This window comes from Macrotis lagotis, chromosome 1 (assembly GCF_037893015.1).
Source record: "Macrotis lagotis isolate mMagLag1 chromosome 1, bilby.v1.9.chrom.fasta, whole genome shotgun sequence".
NCBI lineage: Eukaryota > Metazoa > Chordata > Mammalia > Peramelemorphia > Peramelidae > Macrotis > Macrotis lagotis.
Genome location: NC_133658.1, coordinates 557,340,344 through 557,361,798, shown reverse-complemented (window position 1 = coordinate 557,361,798; position 21,455 = coordinate 557,340,344). Strand labels below are relative to the sequence as shown.

At 33.9% G+C, this 21,455-nt stretch overlaps 1 protein-coding gene across 3 annotated transcripts in view; it reads left to right on the top strand.

The window, feature by feature from the left end:
- Window positions 1-21,455, top strand: part of IFT57 (intraflagellar transport 57) — a 76,713-nt gene that overhangs the window by 16,947 nt on the left and 38,311 nt on the right. For all 3 annotated transcript variants that reach the window (XR_012474071.1, XM_074214437.1, XM_074214438.1), the window contains exon 6: window positions 12,783-12,905. Coding sequence is in view for 2 of the 3 variants with exons in the window: in XM_074214437.1 (XP_074070538.1) it covers window positions 12,783-12,905 (123 nt within the window). In the remaining variant the exon portion in view is untranslated. The remainder of the gene's footprint in view (window positions 1-12,782; window positions 12,906-21,455) is intronic.

The window sequence follows — 21,455 nt, the reverse complement described above, 5'->3', positions numbered from 1 at the left end:
TGAGTAATCATTCAACTGTTAGGTTAGTTGCCACTATGTGTAGTATTCCCCTCCCTGTTGTGGTTTTTCCTTTTTTGTCTTTTGTTTTCCTCTTTGACTCATATTACCTTGGACTGTCTTTTTACCGTTCCATTCTCTCCCCTCTGTCCAGCCCAGGATGTCCAGGGTAAAGTCTTCAGCATATACTGGTGTTAGCAAGGGGGAGGTGGAAAATGGTAAAATCTAAAGAACCAGTATTCAGACCCAAGTCGTCTGTCCTCAGGCCTAGTTTTCTTTGAATTACATGATTAAAAAATAGTCAAAAATAATTGGTAACACTATAGAGGGAAACATGCCAATGAACCAAAGACCAAGGATTGCAGAAGAAAGTGTTAGGACATCCTATGTATGGGTCTAGCAGGATATAATAGTGAACCCAACCATCTTTCAAGCTTAACTAGAATGTGTATTTCCCAGTTCAGAAAAGAGGAGGAAGTCAGCAATAAACTGATTCCCTATTGGTTAGTTCCCCAATAAACATAAAAAAGAATGAACTAGTCAGTAGTATATGAAAAAAAAATTATAAAAGCCCAGGTAACTGATCTGAAAAGGGAATTCTCCATCACTTATTCAACAGATGGTAAAGGAAGCAAGATCACAGAACCTCTATAGATTGACAAAGAGAAAAAAATATTCCTTTCAGAGAACCAAGTTTCAAATTCTACCTCTCCTGTTTACCTGAGTGATTTTGGGCCCCAGTTTCCTTATCTATAAAAGGAGAGATTTGGATTAGATGACCTTTGATGCCCCATCTAGTGCTAAATATATGATCTAATGATAAATGGGAAAATAGTATTATTCTACACATAGACTAATGAAATATTTGTGATTACTAAGCCATAGTCAATATCAGCTAAAGTTAGAATATGCATGTATACACTGTAAACTTCTAGCTAGTGGTTCTCTCCAGTGGTTTTATTTTCCAGTAGAAAAAACAAAATGGTGTTGGCTATCCTCCTACTGGTGGTTCCTTAATGGGGAGCTAGTGGGCCCAGGGGAAATACAGTCATCTTTTGATTTTGAGAATTGCTCAGGAAGAGAAGCATGATTCTTTTAATTATAGTGAAAGGACGAAGAGAGGAACAAACTAATTTTTATCAAAATACCAGCTATCCCTGATCTTAAATGTAACATGTTCCCCAATACTTGAACTTTTCTGGGGAATTCTTGACATGTAATAATAACTGCTAGCATTCTGGCTGTGATTATCAAGGAGTTTCTCTGTGAGGGAACCACATACAATTTGGTAGCTCAGGACTAAGGATAATTTCTACTCTTGGAGAGAGAATAAGTTCTACCATCGACATTGACTCATTCTGAGAATAATGTAGAATAGTAGAATATTTAAATTCACTATCATATATGGATAAATCCTTTAGAGTATTTGCTCTCAGAATTCAGGGACCAGGACTTGGAGTTGAAGATAGATGGAAAGAACTGGATACTTTTTTTTTAAGTTTATAGAATTTAAGATGTAAAAACCTTTATTTGTTAAAAGTATGTTATTTTGATCACTAAAACTTTTATGCATTATTACAAATTGGGAGACACTGATTTAGTAGCATGGTCTTGTCAAAATCATATGCCTAATAGTAGAACAGGGTCACCAAAGCAACATCTGACACATTCATTCACATGGGAACAGGCAGTCAAAGACATTTTACCTATTTTCTCAATCTTCCCAAAGTTAAAAATAAGAAAGAAGTGATTGGGGAACAGGCCAATAGGGAGAGCAAGAGCCCTATTCCTATAGCTTTCAATCATCAGTCTTCTCAAAGCCCCATTCTTGCTCCATTTATTCTTCTAAACCCCCTCTTCTCATCTCCATAATTCATTCACCAGTGTCTGCCCTGTTGGAATCCTTGACCCAAACCAAGGGAATCAGGAATAGATTAGAGCCGAAAAGGTCTCTGTTCAGTCTGAGACTTTTACTTATTCCTGTATAAGGGTCAGGAGAAATGTATGGCTGGCATTGAAATTAGAACTCCAAAAGCCTCCCCCCCAAATAGAAACATTGTTAAACATATTGGTTTGGTTCTATAGTAGTAAGTATAATATAGAACTCATATTTTTAGTACTCTATGGATTAAATGAGCTTTTATGGTTTATCTTGGGAATGGAGCCACCATCTTAATTAATCTCCACTTCTAACTAGATCAGGAACTCCTTGGTTATAGGAACTGTGCTTTTCTGTATTTCCCTAAGTATTTAGCAAGTGCCTTGTACACAGTAAAGAGTCAATAAACATGTGTTGAACTTAAATTGAAACAATAAATGAATGTTTGGAATGCAATCAGGGGGATGCTGGGACCAGCTCAAACTGGCTTCATAGTTAAGTTTTCATTGTGAGCATTTATGCCCCTGAATTAAGCATATGTTTATCTCAGCTATTGATAAATGCTACAAATCAGGACTTTTTTATTGTCTTGTTGATTGTCTAAATTTAAAAAAGAGATTGAGAAAGTGTTAACTCTAGATTTAACTTTAAGTGTCATGTGTACTTTTTTCACCCAAAGGAATAAGTTTTTAAATATTTACCAAAAAACTACTGACTGTGACTGTTAACTAAGTAAACCAAGGAATTCCAAATTAAAATCCAACAATTATTACAGCTTTTATAAACCACCATTTTCCATCTAAATGCATTATTACCTTGCCATTTTTAAAAATTTATTTTTATTAAAGATATTTGAGTTTTATACCCCCCCCCATCTTGCTTCCCTCCCCACTCCCCCCACCCTTGCCATTTTTTTTAACAATATTTTTGCTTGGTGATCCTGGGGTGACAATGGATGGGGGGGGTCATAGGATAGAGAAAATAATATATATATATATCATAAAAGAAAGAAAATATAGTTGTATAAATAGTTATTAGAAAGAAGAAAATGTATTTCTTCATAATTTTTTATCAAACATTAATATCTCATGACTTATCCCTTAGGGGGAAAAAAGACAGTTATGAGTAGTGAAATAGAAGTAGTTTTTATGGTGCAGTATGGTTTCCCCAGCCTGATCACCACTGACTTTTGATCCTGTTCGAACCTTCTTTGCTCACCCCCATTACATAGAATACATAAGTTTAGGTGATTTTTTTCCTGCTTTGTGACTTCGTAAAATATTCTGAGTGCTAAATTCCATTGACTTGAGTAATATTATAAATACCCTTAACAGATAAGACTCTGATTGCTATTCCACAAGAGGAAGAAGTCTAGATACCAGGTGTTTGTGGATGGTCAGCCATCAAGTACTAATGAGGCAGAAAGCTCTTTCATTTTTTAAAAATCTGGCAAGCTCACCATGTTGCCCACTAAAGCCATCTGCACAAGACAGCTGTGTGTCTGACTGCAGCTTAGGATTGCTCAGGTTGCGCTTTCATAACAGGATTGCTGTTTAGGTTTGTCTCATTATAGATTTAAAACTTTATGATTCAATGAGATTGACTTGTAAGGTAGAAGAGAGATGATTTTAATAAAAATGGATATATTGGAACCTTTTCCAAGGCAAGAAATATTCAAACATTAGAGAAGATAGTGCATGCCCTGTGTGTGAAATAATAAAATAGGTTAAATTTGAAGTGGTATTCATGAGTTTGTAGTTTGGAACTGTTTTCCAATAGAAGCAAGGTTATGTGTGGTACTTGAATCCTGCGTCCAGAGCCCAAGCCTGCCAATTGGGATTGGTTGTCTCTGGAAAGAGAAAAATGAGTGCTAGGCAAGGGCTTCTGAGGTAAAAGCTTCTGGAGGAAAGAAGAGGGAGGCAGCGTCTGTTTCCATGTAACAGCCTCACCTCGGCACACGGCCTTCTCTTTCTCTGGTATAAAAAAAGTATAAGGAAGAGACTGCATATTCTTAAATAATGTTTTAAAATGCCCATCACTTCATTTCAAAACATTTTTTTCAGACATGTCTTAGAATACTATTCTTCATTGAGATGCTAAATTTGAGATTTTTAGAAACCAAATCCTGAGTTATATAGAATGAAACTAAGCATTTCAAAAGGTTTGAGCACAATTGGTTTTTAATTGCTTAGCAAAAATATCATTGTACCAAGAATGTGAAATTTCACATTTGAAAAGCAAAAGCTGTAAAAGTGAAAATGTGGGCTTGGAATGGAAATGTTATTTTAGTTTTAGCTAGAAGTCACCAGTACAAGTTTTCAATAATATGGCAGTCAAAGGAAAATGTAGTTTTTTTGTTAATTTTTAAAAATAACTTTTTTTCATACTTTGTGATTTTACATTTTTGCTTCCTCATTCTCCATTGGTGGAATATAAAGCTATGGCTGAATTATTTTTAGTTCTTCAATTTTCCCACATTCTTAGAACTTATATATCTGAAATGGGCACAAATGTAAAAAAATGGGGAGAAAAATCTGTCTGCTCTCCTTTTAGAAGGACAAATGATTCTTGGCCTCCTCAGTGGAAAGGACAGAGTTTCACCTAATCTGTTAATGCTGTGTTTTGTTTTATTGAGGCAAGGCAGGATTAGGTGTCTTGCCCAGGGTCACCCAGAAAGAACAGAATTTCTCCTAATCTGTTAATGCACTGTTTTGTTTTGTTGAGGCAGACAGGATTTAGTGACTTTTCCCCGGCCACACAGGTAAATAAATATATGAGACCACATTTGAATTCAGATCCCCCAGATTCCAGAGCTGGTGCTTTATTCACTCCATTTTTTTTTAAAATGGAAAGTAAAAGCATGGTATTTGTTTATTTTTCTACGTTTCCAAAATCTTAAGTGATTTTTCATGGAGTGTAAGAGAAAATCCAAGACCTTAACCAGTTACTCTGCTAATTCTGCCTATTTGTCTAAACTTTATGTACTGCTGCTTTTTTACATCATTACTGCGGTTAGATGGGTCTTCTCACTGTATCCCAAACATACCATATCATTACTGCTTCTGCAACGTCCTATACATACAAATTCTCTACACAGATTCTTAAAGGCCTCACCAAAATTCTGCCTTGTCAGTGAAGTCTTTTCTTGATGATTCCAGCCCTCGGTTGATTTCTTTCAGTCTCTAAGCGTTTAATAAGCTCTATTTGTCAAGCACTGTGCCAGGCACTTGGAATATAATTATAAAGAATGAAACCATCTTTCTCTTCAGAATCTTATATTCTATCAGGGGAATTAAGAATATATATATATATATATTTATATGTTATATATTCATTATATGCATATAATGTCAGGGGATATACATATATATAGTGTATATATAATAGGAATAAAAAAAATAAAGAGGACACATACAAATACACTGTAGTTGATAAGGGTCATGCAGTTGGTGGGTTTTAGAAAGGTTTTTGTGTAAAAGAAAGATGGTACTTTGACTGTTAAAGAAAAGATAATTAAGAATTGAACTAAGGGAGTGATAGAGTAGAGAGACAGGGTCAGATGTAAGGGATATTATAGAGGTAGAAATAGCTATTTTTGGTAGCTGATTAGTTATAAGGGAGGGTAAGGCATTAATAAAGAAAGATTACGAAATTTGGAGGTCAGAAGACAGATTGTGCCTTTGATAGAAATAGTGAAGTTTGGAAAAGGAATGGATTTGTGGGGAAAGGTAGTTCTGTTCTAGTCATGTTTAGACTAACATGTTTCAGGACATCCAATTTGAAATGATTAATAGGCAATTGGTGACGTGGGATTGAGGTTCATGTAAGCAATTGGGATTAGTGATCAGGAAGTGAGGTTGGGGAGAGTGGGAAGGGTTCAAGAACAGGACCAGGACAGATACCAGGAGGTGACTCACAGTGAGGCTGCATGATGTGGATGTTGAATAGCAAAGAAGACTGAGAAGGAATAGTTGTATGGGTAGAAAAATAGGAAAGAGAGAATGGAACCACCAAAATCCAGAGACGAGAGTATTTCCAGGAGGGGGAGGGTAGTCAGCAGTGACAGATGTAGCAGATAGGTCAGGAAGAAATAGAGAATTGAGAAATGTCTTATCAAATTTGGCAGTTAATAGTTCATTGTAATTTTGGAGAAAACTGTTTTAGTTGAATGATAAGGTCAGAAGTCAAATTGTAAAGGGTTGAGGGATAAATGAAGGGAGAAAGGAAGTGAGGCAATGAGAGTAGACAGCTTGGCTGAGAAAGAAAAGAATATGGACTTAAGGAATTGGGTAGGGTCTAATAATTTTTTTTTGAAGACTTGGGCACATTTGAAAACAGCAGGAAAAAAGTTAGTAGATAGAAAAATGATGAAGATTAAGGGAGGGAGTTAAGTAGGGATGGAGTATGCTGAAAAAGATGGGTGGGATCAGAAATCATGACAGTGAATTATTCTCAAAATAAATGTTACAGACAGTGATAAAGGGAGATTAAGATTAGGTAAAATTCAATGTTTGACTATCAGGTTTTATAAAGGAAGAGAAACTTGAACCCTATAGGCTTTTGAAGGTTTGAATTTAATGAGTGGAAAAGAAAAGAGAAGAACATTCCAGAAAAGGAAAATAGTACATGCAAAAGCACAGGACAGGAATCAATAGGATTTATTTAGGATACACTAAATAGAATAGCCTGAAGGAGCAGAGGGTGATGAAGAAGAACTGACCTTGGCAGGTCATTATTAGAGCCTGGGGAAAGAGGTTTTGAGAAGAGTAAATACTTTAAAGTTAAGGTGCTGAGCTTAAAAGGGTAGAGGTAAGGGAAGGTGTGATAAATTTGAGGAGAGAAAAGATGATTTATCCTTCACATTGCCATTAGCCTTTTTTTATAACTCAGGATTCCATCATTTATAGGGACTTCCCAGTATATAAACTTTTCTAATATAGATCAACAGCTCTTAAACAATTTATAATCCCTGCCTAGAGAGTTGCCTGGGACCCTGAGGCTGAGTGATTTAGGCCAGGTCCCACAACTACTTTGTATCAACTAAGTTTCTTCTGTCTATAATTTCAAGACTAGCTCTTTATACACTGCTTCTCACTATCAATCAATTAATCAGCAATAGTTAATTAAACACTTATTGTTAAGCCTTCCCAGATTTCACTTTCATAATTTTACTAGTTCATATACTTTCAAATAATAATCTGCTTTTAGGATAAAATAGAAATTTCTCAAAGATTACCTTTTCAAGGTCCCTCATAGTCTGCCATATCTATCCTTTATTATTTTCCAACAGCTCCACAATTCTACAGCACACCCTCTGTTCTTCAGGCCATTCTATTTAATGTATCCTAAATAAATCCTATTGAGTCCTGTCCTGTGTCTTTGCACTATTTTCCTTTTCTGGAACGTTCTTTTCTTTTCCAGTCATTAAATTCAAACTTTCAAAGCCTTATAGGGTTCAAGTCTCTCTTCCTTTATGAAACCTGCCAGTCAGACATTTAATTTTGCCTCATCTTAATCTCTCTTTATCACTGTCTTTAACATTTATTTTGAGAATAATTCACTGTCTTGATTTCTGGCATATATTTGTTTATATGTAATTTTTATTTATCTTATCAGACCCCAAATAATATAAATTCCTAGTAATCAAAGACCAAATATCAAAATGGAACCCATTATCTTTCCCCTACTTCTCCCCACATCTATCCTCCTTGTTACTGTAAAGGGCACACCATCCTCCCAGTTCCTCAGTTTCACAACCTGGGAGTTATCCTGGATTCCTCATTATCTCTCATCCTCTAAATCCAAGATATTCCTAAAGCCTGCCAATTTTACCTTTTCAGTTCTTAAATACACCCCCCCCCCCTCCTTCTCTCTTCTGACACTGCCACCAGTCTAGTACAGATCTTCCTCCCCTCATTCCTTGATTACTACAATACCTGTTGGAGGATCTGCCTGCTTTAACTCTCTCCCCACTCCAATCCCTTCTCCATTCAGTCACTAAAGTGATTTTCCTAAAGCATAGATCCGATCAGTTCTAGTGAACCTCCAAATAAAGATCTCTGTCTCCATATTGCTTCAAAGTTCAGTTCCAGAATACTCCATTTGGCATTAAGCCCACCTACCTTTGCAGCCTTCTTATACCTTACCTCTGCAGTCCAGTCATACTGATCTCCTGGCTGCCCCCCCCCAAAAAAAAAACAACTAGACACTTTAACTCTTGTCTCCAGGCATTTTCTCTCCACTATTCCCCAACCTTAGAAAGCACCCCTCCCTTCACTCTGACTCCTGACCTCCCTGGCTTCTTTCAAGTCCCAATTAAAGTCCCACCTTCTACAGGTAACCTTTTAATTCCAGTATTTTTCCATTGTTAATTATTTCCTATTTATCCTGTGGATAGCTTGTTTTATATTTCTTTGTACTTTATCCCTTCCCATTAGATTGTGAGCTCCTTAAGAACAGGAGTTGTCTTATGTCCCATTTTGTATTTGTATTTCCTTTGCTTGGCACAGAGGAGGAGCCTAATAAAAGGTTTATTTTTTTTTAACGGATTGACTGTCTGGTACTCATTTGGTTTAATTCGTACTACTAAACACATAATAATACTTGATTTTTTGATTTTTTTTTTTTACAAAATGTAGTTAAATTTTTTTCTTCTCTAAACTAGAGAATTATTAGTAATTTGGCTTTATTTAAAAGTTGGGTTTGGGGTCAGGATGTGTTAATAAGGATAGAGATAGATAGAATAAACTCATACATAACGTGGCGGTGTCAACCCTAGGGAATTATAATTAGGAAGAAAGGAAGTAGTCGACACTGTAACAACTTGCTCATATATTTGTACATTTAAGTCATTTGCTGTTTGTACACATGGGACCTGGCATTTCTAAGGACTTACTCTGACCATATGTTGTACTTTGGTACTTTGTTACATACATGATTTCCTATGGATTTCCTCCACTGATGCTGATTGTACTCCTTCTATCCTATAGTTTCTCCCATCCCACTTAATTAAGGATCCCTAGATCCTTCATATGTGCATGAAGGGTTTTCTTTCCTTTTCTGGTTGTTGTTTATTTTTAACTCAATAACTCTGCCTTACTCAGGCTGTCTAATAATGCTGCTTGAAAGAAAAAAGGTAAATTTGGAAATCAAACCTTTCAAAGATCAGTTAAAATTTCTAATTAAAGTAATACAATGGTGGTTTTATATTGATTATTTCTGTATTTTTTTGAAAAATATTTCTTGTTATGAGAATATGAGTTTCTCAGATGCTCAGTTTCTTAAATCTGTTAATTTCTTTTTATCAGCTTTGCAACTTGAGTTTTTTTTTTTAATTTTCTTGAACCAAATGTATTTAAAGACATGAGCTTCTATCCATCTTTTCCCCTTGATAGATTGCAACTAGTATTTAATTTGAATCATTCAGAATACATCTGAATATACATTTTTAACTTGAACTAGTAAACATTGATCTTCATGGTAATATACTGTTAAATCGTGTAAAACCAAATATAGCAAGAATGCAATGGATCAAACTCACTGAATTAAAGAAAAATACAGCCCTTAAAGAGACATGGTAGACTTGTAAAAATTAACTAAATAAAAATAAAATGGACTTAAAGATTCTTTCAACTTAAACTTTGAATAATTTAAAAATAGGTATAGCTTCTGAGGAAAATCCTCTTAATCCAAGTGGCATATTATTGTTCCTTATCCTTATTCTGTTTTTTCATTTGTGCCTGAAACAATGAAGAGAAGTTCTGTCACCCATTAGTAACCTTTCACCTATCTGGAACTTGCCTATCTTATCTGTCTAGAATAAAGTTAGGAAAAGTAGAAAGAAAACTAAAAAGACTTTTGAATCTGCAAACTTGGAGTCACAAAATTGTCACACTAAATAAGTTTTATTTATCCATGCAATTTATTAATAGGAGAGTTTCTCAGTCCTTTATTCGGAGTGTTTTGACTCTTATGCACATAATTTTAATAAACTTAATTATCTGATTTCCAAGGCCATAAAAATTTCAAGATGTAAAACAGGTGGGCATGGAGTCTTCAGTAGGCTGGAATAATTTGTGTCATCTGGCAACAAAGGAGGAGACAGAAAAATTGTGATGGGGAGAAACAGCAGACATAAGAACTCAGGAAGATTAGTGATTTATGGCCATTTTTTTATGAGGGTAAACCTCTAAAAATACTTTAATAAGCCCCTAAGGGCTTCACTATGTTCCATATAGTACAATGCAAAATTTGATATTCATGAAGTTGATCCTGTGTTAGGAAGGAAAAAACTAAACTGTTTTCAAAAAAACTTTTTAAAAGGAGATAAAGATATTCTCCCTTCCCTGTAAATGTAAGCTTTCTTGTAGGTGTGTATAAACTTACATTATACAGACTATAAACTCTTTGAGGACAGGAATCTATTATTTTTTATTTTGTATCTTCAATACTTGGCATTTATTAGATACTTAATCCTTTTTGAATGAATAAATGAATGTGTGCTTTATTTTTGTTAGAAATTATTAAAATTAAAAATATTATTTAAAGGAGATTAACAAGAATCAAGACAACTCTGACATCTAGAATAATGCTATGGGTCAAGGATTCTGTTTTTTTTTTCCTTTTTGGGTTTTTGCAAGGCAATGGGGTTCAGGGACTTGCCCAAGGACACACAACCAGGCAATCATTAAGTGTTATACGGTCAGATTTGAATTCAGATCCTCCCAACTCCAGGGCCAGTGCTCTATCCATTTACCACCTAGCTGCCCCTGAGCCAAGGATTCTTGGTGGTTATGGTGTGACTTAGATTTAACTATTTCCACTGTAGCTGTTTCCTAGAAAATGCTGTTTCCCAAGAGTAGCACCTACCCTGTGAATGCTGGTTTATAGAACTGCTTTGTCTTCACAATCGATCATTTTGATTAAATCAAAGCAACTTTTTTTCCCTTCTACTCAGAACCCTGCATAAAATTACATATACTAAACAGAAAACAAACGAATTGAGAAGTATAATTTTCTAAAGGAAAAATATACCTAGTAAAAGGTATGGGCTTTGAAAATTATACTTCAAATTTATGACTTGTGTAGTTAATGCATCAGGTTACTAGGCATTAGGAATTTCTGTTGGGGAAAATGGTAGTCAAATAAATGGGGCAAACAGGAAGTAATTTAAGTATCCTGAGAAACCTTTTTCTTTTCTCCCCTTCCTCATTAAGTAATTAGGTGGAGTCTGCCAGTGTATAAGTTATTTTCTAGAAGGGAGTTAGGAAATTTGAACAGCTACATTAAAGGCTTTCAGCTCACTTGGGTATCTTACTGATTAGCAAAGTACTATATAAATGAACTAAATGACACTTTTGTGTTCTGAGAAGGTTGATGCAACTTCCTAAAGTGTCCAGTTTAGAGCATAGAGCAGCTTATGAACTGGGATGGCTAAATGAAATTCTTGCTAAGTGACATTATGTTTATAGCTTGCCCATAAGGCACTCACCAGAGCCTGTATTTTCTTTGCACAGAATATCCCAAAAATCTTAGTGCAGTTTTAAACCTTTGAAATATGAATTAGACCTCAAGCACAAGTAGAATCCTTAACTGCCCTCTTCAGGGTCACGGGAGAAAGAATACCAGATCTAGAATCAGATATTTGGACTTTGAATCTTATCTCTGTGATTTGGGGGTGACCTTGTGCAAGTCAATTCTTTGGGCCCAAGTTTTCTTTTATGATGGGGTCAAATCAAAAGTCCTTTCAATTCTAATTATCAGACTGTATCTTATTTTTCGTTTTTTGGGTCAGAGATTTAGAGATTGAAAGGACCTTCAAGGTAATCCTCCTGTTTTTATGGATGAGGACAAAGGAAGTAACTTGCCCAAAGTCACAAAGATAAAAAAACAGCAAACTCAAATTTAATTCCAGGTGTCAGACTCCAAATATTGCTCTCTTTCCACTAGAACATGCTTTCTTTTTTGAATCTAGCTTTTTCTTTCTTTTTTTTTGGTACATTTTTTTTTTAGGTTTTTTTGCAAGGCAATGGGGTTAAGTGGCTTGCCCAAGGCCACAAAGCTAGGTAATTATTAAGTGTATGAGGCGGGATTTGAACTCAGGTACTCCTTACTCCAGGGCCAGTGCTTTTATCCACTGCACCACCTAGTCGCCTCTTGAATCTAGTTTCAAGCACCTATTTAACACTAGGTAGACTGACCCAGGGTTCAGCAATGTGATGCAGCAGCTAGAGCTCCGGTCTTGGAGTCAGGGAGATTTTAGTTCATATTTGGCCTCAGACAATTTACTAGCTATGTGATCCTGGGCAAGTCACTTTTCCCTTTTTGCCTCAGTTTCTCATATGTAAAATGGGGGTGCACTAGAAAAGGAAATAGCAAACAATTATAACCAAGAAAACCCCATGGATCGGAGTCCAAAGGGCCATATAAAGTTGGCACGACTGAACAAGACCACCCTATGTGGCAAAGCTGAGATTCAAACTCTAGTCCCATGGCTCTAAGCTCAATGTGAAAGTTCAGAATTCTTTCATCTGAAACATATTGCTTCCCTTCGAAGAAATGGACATGGGTTCAAATCCTGAATCTGCCACTTATTACCTGGATAATCTTAAGTCACCTAAACTCCCTGGGCCTCAGTTTCCCTATCTTGACTTGAGGAGATTGAACTAAAATAGACTCTAAGGTCATTTGCAGTTTTAAGTCTGTGATTCTATGACTCCTATACTCTTGCTACTTTACATGGAGTTTTGAATAATTTTGCTTTTAAATTGGGTAGAATGATAGAATAGTTTCTGTTCCCATTATAATTTCAGTAGTACTGTGCCTCATTTAAATTGCTGTTGAAATGCTTTAAGATTTCACCATAGCTTTTTATAAACTCAATCTCGTAATATCTTTCTTTTCTTAGGAAATGAACGAGTCTGCCAAACAAGAAGATATTTTGGAATCTACAACAGATGCTGCAGAATGGAATCTAGAAGTGGAACGTGTACTACCACAACTGAAAGTCACGATTCGGACTGATAATAAGGTATGGAGAGACAGAAGAGGCATGATGCTGGAGCTAGCTGCTCTTGTTGTACTACTATGATAGTGTCCCCGCCCACCCCACCACCACAAAATGAGCCAAAGGCCTAGCTGAAAGAGCCAAAACACCTCCCCACTTCCCACCTCTTTTCTGTCCTCCCCCCTTTCTCTTCTTTCCTTTCTTCCTTCTTTTCTGCTCCCTTGTTTACCCAAAGCAGAATGGCCTTAGGAAATTTGTTCCTAGAATTCCAAACTCATTGAAAAAAATGCTTTTTTAAGGTATTGCCTCAGAGTTAATGAGCCTTAAAATCTGTTTCATTTAAAAGTTGAACAAACTAGATCCTTGATAGCTACAGAATTTATTAGGATTCCCAAAGGTTCCCTGGGCTTGACTTAGTTTTTTTATTCCTCTTTTCCTTTAAACAAGGGTGATTTAGGAAGGAAAGAGTATATTATTTTAAGTCATCTAATGATTATATAACTCATATTTTCCAGGCTTTTTCTTCATATCTTCTATATGCCAGTACATATCAGTAGAAATTTATTTTTCTTTTACTAGATTGTGCTTGTAAATCTTAATTTATTGAAATTTCATTTAGAATTTAGTTCTCTCAAGAAGAAACTTTGTCCAAGACTGGTTGTCAGAAGAAATTTACTTCTTAAAGTAAAATTTAATTTGTTATGATACCTGTACATTATATATACTGTAATATAGTAAAATGTTAGTAAATATTAGCTTTTTAGTAAATAATAATTATCTTGAAGGAAAATTTGTATTTTTAAAAAATTTTACAAGCAAAACTCTCAAACTTAAAGATCTTTCATTACTTAAATATGAATATATAAAACATATGACATATATTAAAGTCTTATTTATATCTATTTCTACCAAACATACTACATAAAAAACTAATAATAAATAGTATAAATCATAAATGTTAATGGATGTAATAGCATTTCAAAAATTAAATGTAAGTTAAATCCTCTTGCAACAAATTTTGCTACAAAAAAAGTTTCTGTACAACAAAAAAAGATTTATAGACCCCTATTAATACCTGCTTCTCCTTTTAATCCAATATAACAATCACAATATGTACTAAAAAGAATTTGCATAATAAAATTTGACCTACATTTGATCTTGTAGTAGCTTATCCATGTGGTAAGAATAGGACCTAGAAGGAAATAAGTAACTCTATAATGCTGGTTTTTGTAAGCCCAATTTTTAAAGCTGATTAACAAAAACTTTCTAGGTAAAAACAATGAGACATAAAGTAGATACACCACTTCTGGGCCAGAGTCAGGGACTTTGATGACGATCAAGTTCAGGAACAATGGACTAGCACTGTAGACTTACCAGGAATTGCCTGAATCTGCACAATTCTAACATCCCCTTGTGGCACCATGTATTTTATTTAAAAATTATATATATTCAGTTTAGTTGAATGGTGTTCAAATATTCAAAGAGGGCCATCTAGGTGGCATAGTGGATAAAGCACTGGCCTTGGAGTCAGGAGTACTTGGGTTCAAATCCGGTCTCAGACACTTAATAATTACCTAGCTGTGTGGCCTTGGGCAAGCCACTTAACCCTGTTTGCCTTGCAAAAAAAACCTTAAAAAAAAGAAATATTCAAAGAAAGAAAAAAAGAGATAGGATACCTTCAAGGAGCATCTGGCAGTAATTGTTTGTTTAATGATGAGACTATAGGAGGTAATGCTGAATGAATCAGTTAAAAAACAGGAAAAAAGCGTATAATATGATTTCATTTGGGGGAAGGTTTTAGAGAGCTATAAAACAAAACATACCAAAATAATATGATAGCACAATGTTGGATTTATAATCACATTACTAGGGTTCATGCTACTTTTCCCCTATATGACTTTGAACATGGTAAACGACCTCCCTAGGCCTCTGACTCTTTATCCAAGAAATGTGGCATTTGGACTAGATTTTCTCTAAGGTCCTTTCTGACAGCTCTAAATTTTATGTTCTGTTAGTTCTTTTTCTTTTTCTAGATTTTTGTAAGGCAAACGGGGTTAAGTGGCTTGCCCAAGGCCACACAGCTAGGTAATTATTAAGTGTCTGAAGCCAGCTTTGAACTCAGGTACTCCTGACTCCAGGGCCGGTACTCTATCCACTGTGCCACCTAGCTGCCCCCCTTTTTTTTTTTAAGATGTTCTATTAGTTTTTAATATGAGGAGGACAGGTGTATTGTGATACAGAGAGAAACTAAAAGCCATGTAACTGCTTAGTAAAAAACAATAGTAACGTTTCTATTAATAAGAAAAAATTCTAGATAAAGAATTTTCAAATGAGTTCTGTAGATGATTAATAGCTTTGTAAATGAAAAAGAAATCTAAGTAATGAGAATTTGAATAGCAAGTTTAGTATCAGAGGTATTTGAATTTGTAACTAGGGATTTATATTTCTCTTAGTCTTTGCTATGAAATTGGTCATGTTAAACAAATTGATGGAAAAAATTTAGTGTTAAAGGAAGCTGTGTATCATTGTAAAGTTGAGACACAAGGAAGTTTGGTGTGGCTGTTGAACTAAGGGTTTCAATGCATTAATATATTTGGAGATAGGAGCAGCTAGGTGGTGCAATGGATAGAGCACTGGCCCTGAAGTCAGGAGGACCTGAGTTCAAATTTGACCTTAGACATTTAATAATTGCCTAGCTATGTGACCTTGGGCAAGTCACTTACCCACATTGCCTTAAATAAATAAAATTTTAAAAATATATTTGGAGGGGCGGCTACAGAAATTGATAAAATAATAGTAAAATCCTATTGTCAAAAACAAAACATCCAGAATATCAAGGGAAAATGATGAAGGAAGAAATTTTAGACTTCAAGCAGTAATTTGAAGCAGCAATCATCAAATTTATGCAGTATTGGTCAAAAAATAGAAAAGATCCATGGAACAGGAGAATTAGACAATGGAGAATTAAAAATAAGGGAATTCTGTCACATATAATGTTTGATAAACTTGAAATCATAAATTGTTTGAAAAAAGAACTCCTGGGAAGATTGAAAAGCAGAATATTGCACAATTGTAAAAAAGCAAGATTCCAAAGAAGAGATCTGAGCAGTCACCATATTTCCTTCCTCTAACAAACATTTCTTTGCAGACATGGGAGGTTGATAAGTATGAAATATTGCATATATTTTTATATTTTGGAGATATATTGATTGACATTGCTGCATGTTATTTTTTCCTCTTGCTTTTTCTAGGAGAGAATACAGAGAAAATTTTAAAAGGTACTCAAATTAAAAATACAAGCATTCACATATAGTTTTTTTTTAAAAATCTCAAATCAATCAATAAGGATCATTTTGCAGTCTTTCAACAAGTATTATACAGGGGTAGGAAACATCGGACCCAAGGGTCATTTTGTCTGATACTGCCATGGCAGCTACAAGTAGGACTTGCCGTTCAATAAATCTAGGAACTTTTAAGGGTGAATTAAATGTTTGACCAACTATAGCAGGTGAATGGTGTTAATATATATCCAAATGGAACCAATGATTTTTGTCTACTAGGTGCTAGGCAATAAATTATATATTTGCTATTCTCAGTTTCTATTCTGTCAGGGGAGATGAGAACATACATGCATACCAGAGCATAATTTTCAAAAATGAAAATAAATTAAAGGTAGTGAGAGAGAGTTGTAATATTAACTGGGAGAATCAAGAAAGGCTTTATATACAAGTTGGTTCTTGAGTTGAATCTGGAAGAATTCTATGAGGCAGAAATGCAGAGAGAAGGAATTTGAAACATGCAATACATGAAAAGAGAATAAAAAAGGTCAAAGGACAGAACCTAGGTTAACCCTTATGATTAGAAGTCATAATAGGATGAGTTAAGCCAGAAAAGTAGGGGTTAGACAAAAGAATCAGCAGAGAAGGAAGTCACAAAAATTTAGAGAATAGACTATAACCAGGAAGAGAAGCCAGTCAATAATGCCAAATAGAGAAGAGGTCAAGAAAATAAGGCTTTGTTAAAATTTATCAGATTTGGCAATTCTTAGTTCAGTAGTAATATTGGAAAAAACTTTAAGTTGAACAATGAGGCCATAAAGCACAATGGAGGTCAAGTAAGGAGTGAATGAGAGTAAAGAGAGAGAAAGTGGAAGCAATGAGTGTAGTTGAGTTTCTTTACAAGTTTAAGAAAAAAAATAAAGGAGAGAGTCAAATGAAGTTTTTTAAAACTAATTCCAGGCCCAGTTCCTTGTCCATTGCACTACCTGACTACCTTTTGCTGACCCAAGGATTCTTTTAATAGACTATCAGTTCTAAATGACCATTCATTGCAGTAAATTATCACACTGCTTATTAGTGCTCAAGAAAAGATTATATCTAGCAGCAGTATATTATATAGGAAGGTAACTCTTATGTCCAAAAAAGCATCATCCTTAAGTATTTATTAGGAACTTATGTGTCAGGGATTGTGCTAAGCTCTGCAGATGCAAAGAAAGGCAGAAGAGGTGTATGCAAAGAATAATAAATAAGTTTTTCTTCATGAACATTGATTAGATCTATGTAATGTATTTTTAGGAAGAATTAATTTGAAAACTGTTCTAGAACATTGAAAACAATTCTAGACATGATTGAATAAAATTATTTAAAGTAGCAAACTTCAAAGTTTAGGCAAAAGAAGTTATATTAAGGTAAAAAAATTGTTCTCTGCTCTTTCAGTTTACTATTTCTTGAAATACATCATCACTATTAGAAAACCACTAATCTTTTATTTTTATTAGTTGAGTTATTAGATAATCATTAGTCTTTAGAAATTCTCATTTTCAGCCAATTTGGCCTAAATTAATTATTCCCAATTGATATCAAAAGTATTTTCTCTCAGATTGAGCAAATGCAGCTAGAAAAACAAATTTTATATTTTACAGATTGGTTAGAAAAGTACCATGGGGGCAGCTAGGTGGCGTAGTGGATAAAGCACCAGCCTTGGAGTCAAGAGTACCTGGGTTCAAATCCAGTCTCAGACACTTAATAATTACCTAGCTGTGTGGCCTTGGGCAAGCCGCTTAACCCCATTTGCCTTGCAAAAACATAAAAAAAGAAAAAAGAACAAAAAAAGAAAAGTACCATAATAAAGTCAGACATATTCCATTAAACTTGATATAGTAAAGTAGAATTATATACTAGACACCATTTACAAGGTGCTAATGAATACAAATTATTTGTATGTTTCACATTCCAAATAAACAAATTTTACATGAAAACACATTTTTAAGGCTTCTTTTAAGTAATTATCGACATAAGCACTCACTTTTCTTTTTGAATACTTTGTTCAACTCCTGGTTAAAACAAAAACTTATTTTGGCCAGAATGATAATCTTTTATATTACGCATATCTGGAGCAGCAAATAACAGTTACAACTTTGTCCTGAAGCACATGTACATGTACATATACATGTACATACATGCAAAAATGTATTAAAGTCTCTTTAGAATTAATGGGTCTCATTCTTCCCATTTAAATTAATTAAATTAAATTTAATACTTAACATAAAGTATCAAAGGGATGGGAAAGACAGGTAATAAAGGGTAGTAGTTATATAAATTCATTATGGATTTCTTTTAAATGGCCATGAATCAGTTGTAAATCAGCCTCATGTTGGTTGGCACCTTACCAAACCCCTTACCTTTTTGGCCTTCTAGCAAAAAGTTCAGATTTCTTCCTGACTTTGCTTGCCAGCAACAAAATACGGAAGGATAAGGTTCCTTTCCATATCTTCTCTACATTTTACAATGCCTGTGCATTGTATACAACCTAATGATAATCCTTTAGTTACATGTAAACTCTCCATCTTTGTGGTTTATCCATAATTTTAATCTTGGGAAACTGAAAAAAGTAGTCTGAAAGACACTAGACTCCTATTGCTTAGCACATTCAAATCATCACCTTTTGCTCAAACAGCACTCGTGGAATTAAACCTTTTTTTTTGACATTAGTTTAACATTCATTTTAAAATTTTCAGTTCTAAATTCTCTCCTTTCCTCCAGCTCTTCCCCCATCCTTTGAGGAGGCAAGCACCTCCTCGTATGAAACCCATTATACATTTTTAAGTCATGTAAAATATATTCCCATATTAATTATGTTACCAAAAAAGGTAAGAAAAATAAATGAAAAAATAAATGTCTGTCTATACTATATCAATTCTCTCTCTGGAGCTGGAGAGCATTTTTATCATGAACCCTTTGGAATTGTCATGGATCATTGTATTGAAAAGAAAAGCAGTCTTTCCCAGTTGATTGGCTTTACAGTATTGCTTTTACTGTGTGCAGTATTCTCACTTCACTTTGCATCAGTTCATATAAATCCCAGGTTTTTCTGAAACCGTCTCTTTTGTCATTTCTTACAGTATGATAGTATTTCATCACAATTGTATACCACACCTTGTTCCTCAGTTGGTGCACATTTTCTCAATTTCTTATTGCCATAACAAAAAGTTGCTATAAATGTTTTTGAATATGTAATCGCTTTTTCCTTTTTTTCTTTCATCTCTTTGGTAAACAAATATAGTAGTGGTATTTCTGGGTCAAAAGGTAAGTATAGTTTAAAGCCCTTTACAACTCCATCAACAATACATTAATGTTCCCATTATATAACGCCACCAATAGAGCATTAGTGTTCCAACTTTTCCACATCCCCTTCAGCATTTACCATTTTCCTTTTTTGTCATGTTAGCAAATCTGCTAGGTGTGAGGTGATAACTCAGAGTTGTTTCAACTTTCTGTTCTCTAACCATAATGATTTAGAGCATTTTTTCATAAAACTATTTATGAAAACTGCCTGTTCATATCATTTGATCATTTATCATTGAGCAGTGGCTTTTACTTTTATAAATTTGATTCAGTTCTTTATATATATATATATATATATTTGAGAAACAAGACCTTTATCAGAGAAATTTAATGTAAATTTTTTTCTTGCTATAGAATAATTCTTTGGTAGTTTGATGTACTTATAAGCAATTAATATTTCTTCACTTGTTTAAATCTGGCTTTATTTGTATGAAAAATATTTTGTTTTGTTCATAAAGTTCTTGGGTATATCTTAGAAGGACACTCCCAAGTATTTTATACTGTTTGCAGTTATTTTAAATGGAATTTCACTTGTCTATCTCTTGCTACAGGGTTTTTTTTAGTAGTATGTTGAAATAATGATAATTTCTGTGAGTTTATTTTTTATCCTGTAGCTTTGCTAATGTTAAATGTCTCAACTAGGTTTTTAGTTGATTCTCTAGGATTGTCAAAGAATATATTTGCAGAGGGATAGTTTTGTTTCTTCATTGCCTATGCTTATTCCTTCAATATCATTTTCTTTTCTTATTTCTTTAGCTAGCATTTCTAGTAGAATATTGAATAATTGTTGTGATAATAGATATTCTTGCTTTGCTCCTGAAGCTTTACTCCTCAAATTTATCCCATTGTAGATAATGCATCCTCTTGATGTTAGATAAATATTACTTTTTAAGAAATACTCCATCTATTCCTATGCTTTCCTAGTGTTTTTTTTAATAGAAATGAGTGTGGTATTTTATCAAAATTATTTCTGCATCTATTGATATAATCATGATTTTTGTTTTAATTATTGTTCTGGTCACTCATGCTTATAATTTTCCTAATATTGAACCAGCCCTGCATATATATTATATATATGTATGTATGTATTGCTGTTGTCTGCTTACTGGTATTTAGTATTTTATTTAAGATTTTTGTATTTAATATTTATTAGGGAAATCGGAATATAGTTTTCTTTCTCTGTTTTTGCTTTCCCAGATTTATTTGTCATAAATTTATTTGTCATAAATGAAATTTAGATAGAACTCCTTCTTTACTTAATATATCAAATAGTTTATATTATACTGGAATTAATTGTTTTTTTCAATTTTTGGTAAAATTTGCTTCTAAATCCATCTGGGTCTGGGGATTTTTTTCTTAGTGAGCTCACTTGTGCAATTTCCTTTTTTAAAAATAGGATTATTCAACTATTCTATTTCCTCTTCTGTTAATCCTCACAGTTTATATTTTTGTCAGTTTTAGAGGCATATAATTGGCCAAAGTAACTTGTTATAATTGCTTTAATTTTATCTTGACAGTAAATTTCCTTTTTTTTAAAATCAAATTAACATGTAGTTTAAGTATTTTGGGGATTTTTTTCCCCCCATTAAAACCAGAAACTAGATTTATTTATTTATTAATTCAATCTTTTTTTAACTTTCAATTTCATTAATCTTTTAGATTTTTACAGTTTCTATTTTGTGCTTAAAATCGGGATTTTAAATTTACTCTTTTTCTTGTTTTTTTTTAGTTGGTTGCCCGATATATTGATTTTTTTCTTTTATTGATGAAAGCATTTATAGACATAAATTGTCCCCTAAGTTCTACTTTGGTTGTTTCCCACACATTTTGGTATTTTGTTTCATTGTCATTTCCTTTAACAAAATTATTGTTTCTTTGATTTCTTCTTTGACCCACTCTTCTTTGGGATTAGATTATTTAGTTTCCAATTTTTAATTTATGCTTATAAAAC